Here is a 2,606-nt window from a genome sequence, read left to right as displayed (position 1 = left end):
CCTGCTGCACCGCTAGTCTTTCGTTCGGGGAGGGTTGCATGCTCCGAGGTGGAGATGACAACGAATTCGTCCTCCATTGGTTCTGGGAGTGGGGTAGTTACGGCCTTCTTCAGTTCTAGCCGAGCCACTCGCCTTTGGTACAGGTCCATCTTCCAGGCCCTTGTCTCGTCTTTCGTCCACCGGTGGTTTAGCTCAACTCGTCTGGTCTTCCAGTCTATCTTGGGGTTTTCGAGCTTGAGCCAGGTATGGCCGAAGATGATGTCTTCTTTGCCGATGCTGGCGACGTAGGCTTTGACAAATCGGGGTTCTCCACTTATCTTGTAAGATAAGAGGGCTCTTCGCGTGATGAGTGCTTCTTTGTTCGGAGTTCCATCCACGTTGAAGACGGGGATGGGTCGGGGGAGAGGTTCTGTCCGAAGTCGATGCTCTCGGACGAATCTCGGGCTGATGAAGATTCCTGTTGCGCCACTATCGATGAAAGCGCGCGCCTCGACGTCTTTTCGTCCCACAGTAATCGGAATGTGCAGAGCGCGTTCATTTTGGACTACTAAAATTACACGGGACAGTGAAACGGATACGGGCAGTGGTTGCGTCGGCTCACCCTGCCCCTTCAAAAATCCTCCATTGTGAGTTCTTCGTACAGCTCCCGCTTTTCGTCAGCGGAGAGTGTCTTGATTCTGGCGCGGAAGTCGTCCTTCCCGGATCCTCCCTGGTTCAGCCTCCCACCCCCTTGTCGTGCGGCCGCTTTCTTGCGGCAATCCTTGGCGCTGTGGCCCTTGATGTGGCAGTAGAAGCACAGGTTCCCATCCCTGTGGAGCTTCCGGTCGGCCTTGTTGAGAACTGCCCCTAGTTCCCACTTCCTTCCTCCCAACGTGGAGGCAAAGGTTGCCGCGACTGCAGCGGCGTCGATATCCATTGGCTCGCCGTAGTCTCTGGTGTCTGTGACGGTGAGGGCCCCTTGTTCGGCTGCGTCGGCATTTCGGACTTCGTCGTACCAGGCTTTCATGGTGTTGGGTCGGTCTCTAGCGACCCTAGTTGCGAGAGAGACGTAGAGCTCCTTCGGAAGTCCTTTGACGAAGTTGGCGTGGAGAGTGTGGTAGTCGTTCTCGGTGCGGTTGACGCCATTGACTTCGGCGTCCTTGAGCTGGGCTTTCGATGCTAGCTGCTCAAAGCGGGTGACGTAGTTTCCGAGGGAGAGCGCCGTCTTCTTGTTCTTCTGTCGTTCGGGCAGCTTCATCAGGATTTGGTGCGCCTTGATTCGCGTTCCGTGCTCAGGAAATGCTTCTTCAAGGGCGGTGGCGAAGGCTGTCCAATCGGGATAGACCTGGACTCCCCCTGCCGACTTCTCGTAGTATGTGTCTGCCCATGTCTTCCCTAGGTCCTTTCTCATCAACGCTACAGTGAAGGCGATCTTTGCTTCATCGCTAAGTCTGGTGTTGTTGGTGGCGACGAAGTAGGAGAGGATGCATTGAATGAAGCGTCTGAGGTCCTCTGCCTTTCCGCTGAAAGGTTCGGGAGCGGGAATGTCAAGGCGAAGGGGTTGGTTGGCAGTTGACTGTTGGGATTGGTATGCTGCGAGGGCGACAGCGATGCGCTGATCGATGTCTGCCTGAGTGAACGTTGCCATAGGGACTTCAACCGGTGCGTTGGTTGGTGCAGGTGGAGCTGGTGGTAGTTCTGGAGCCTCGATGGGAACGTACTGAACGTCCGGGAGCTCGAACGGTTGTTCATTAACAGGTGACTGTAGGTTCTCTGTTGTTTGTGCTGGTTCGACGTTGATTTGTAGGGTGGCGAATACGTCTTCTGGGTGAGCGGGAGGGTGTCTCTGGTAATAGCTGACAAGCTGTTGATGGGCGACGATCTGCGGGTTGGAGCCTTCTGCGCGAACCCAGGAGCCGCCTCGAGGGTATATGGGAGCCCTTTTTGTGGAGGTGACGAAGCAGTGATCTGCTCGGTCGTACTGGAGAAGGGGAGATCCTGCGAGGGCTGGTAGTCCCAAGGGAACCGGGTTTACTGCGTTGTTCAACGTGATGGTGGATGAGTTGTTCGACTAGGTGAAACTAGGAACGTAGCTTAGAAAGTTCGACCTTTTGATACAACAGTCTATACTCCTATATCGACGCCTGACTCATAGATGACGAGCGAGGACTTATGGACAGTGCGTCGTCCTGAAGATCGAGCGAGGAAGTCGAGAATGACCACTACTCCAAGCAAAGAGGAGCAGAGACTTGAATGAATAACTAGGTCGAACTTAGAGTTCAACCGACTAATGGTACAACTATTTATACAAGTACCGTCTACGCACAGACCACTGTATCTGTGTGGTTGTGTTAGTAAAGAAAGAAATGTAGTGGTACGATACCCGGTACGAAGTGCGCACGGACCCCATTATGTAAGCTACATAATGTTCAACCTGCAGGTGAGCGCTAAGATGGGCGCCAGTATGGGTGCTAGTAGTACAAGGAATAGAACAGAAAGACAAATGTTTCACCATGCTTGTCTACATTGTACCTCAGTTGCTTTGAAGTATCAGGCTTGTCAATAGACATTTATATCAATAGAGAATGAAGACTGAAAGCTTTCAGGGTGAAATTATCATCACATTC

At 53.1% G+C, this 2,606-nt stretch overlaps 1 protein-coding gene across 1 annotated transcript; it reads right to left on the bottom strand.

Moving 5' to 3' along the window:
• Positions 1–610: 610 nt before the first annotated feature.
• POSPLADRAFT_1143384 (hypothetical protein) lies at positions 611–2,389 on the bottom strand (the record flags this gene model as incomplete). The annotated part of the gene is made up of 2 exons (XM_024485556.1): positions 611–2,050; positions 2,306–2,389. The coding sequence occupies 2 exons, from the start codon at positions 2,387–2,389 to the stop codon at positions 611–613; spliced, it is 1,524 nt and encodes a 507-aa protein (XP_024339229.1).
• Between the last annotated feature and the right edge of the window lie 217 nt (positions 2,390–2,606).

The sequence above is a fragment of the Postia placenta genome (genome assembly GCF_002117355.1).
Source record: "Postia placenta MAD-698-R-SB12 unplaced genomic scaffold POSPLAscaffold_7, whole genome shotgun sequence".
Taxonomy (NCBI): domain Eukaryota; kingdom Fungi; phylum Basidiomycota; class Agaricomycetes; order Polyporales; family Adustoporiaceae; genus Rhodonia; species Rhodonia placenta.
Note: the sequence above shows the minus strand (reverse complement) of the source record. Positions and strands in the feature narration are given on the sequence as shown.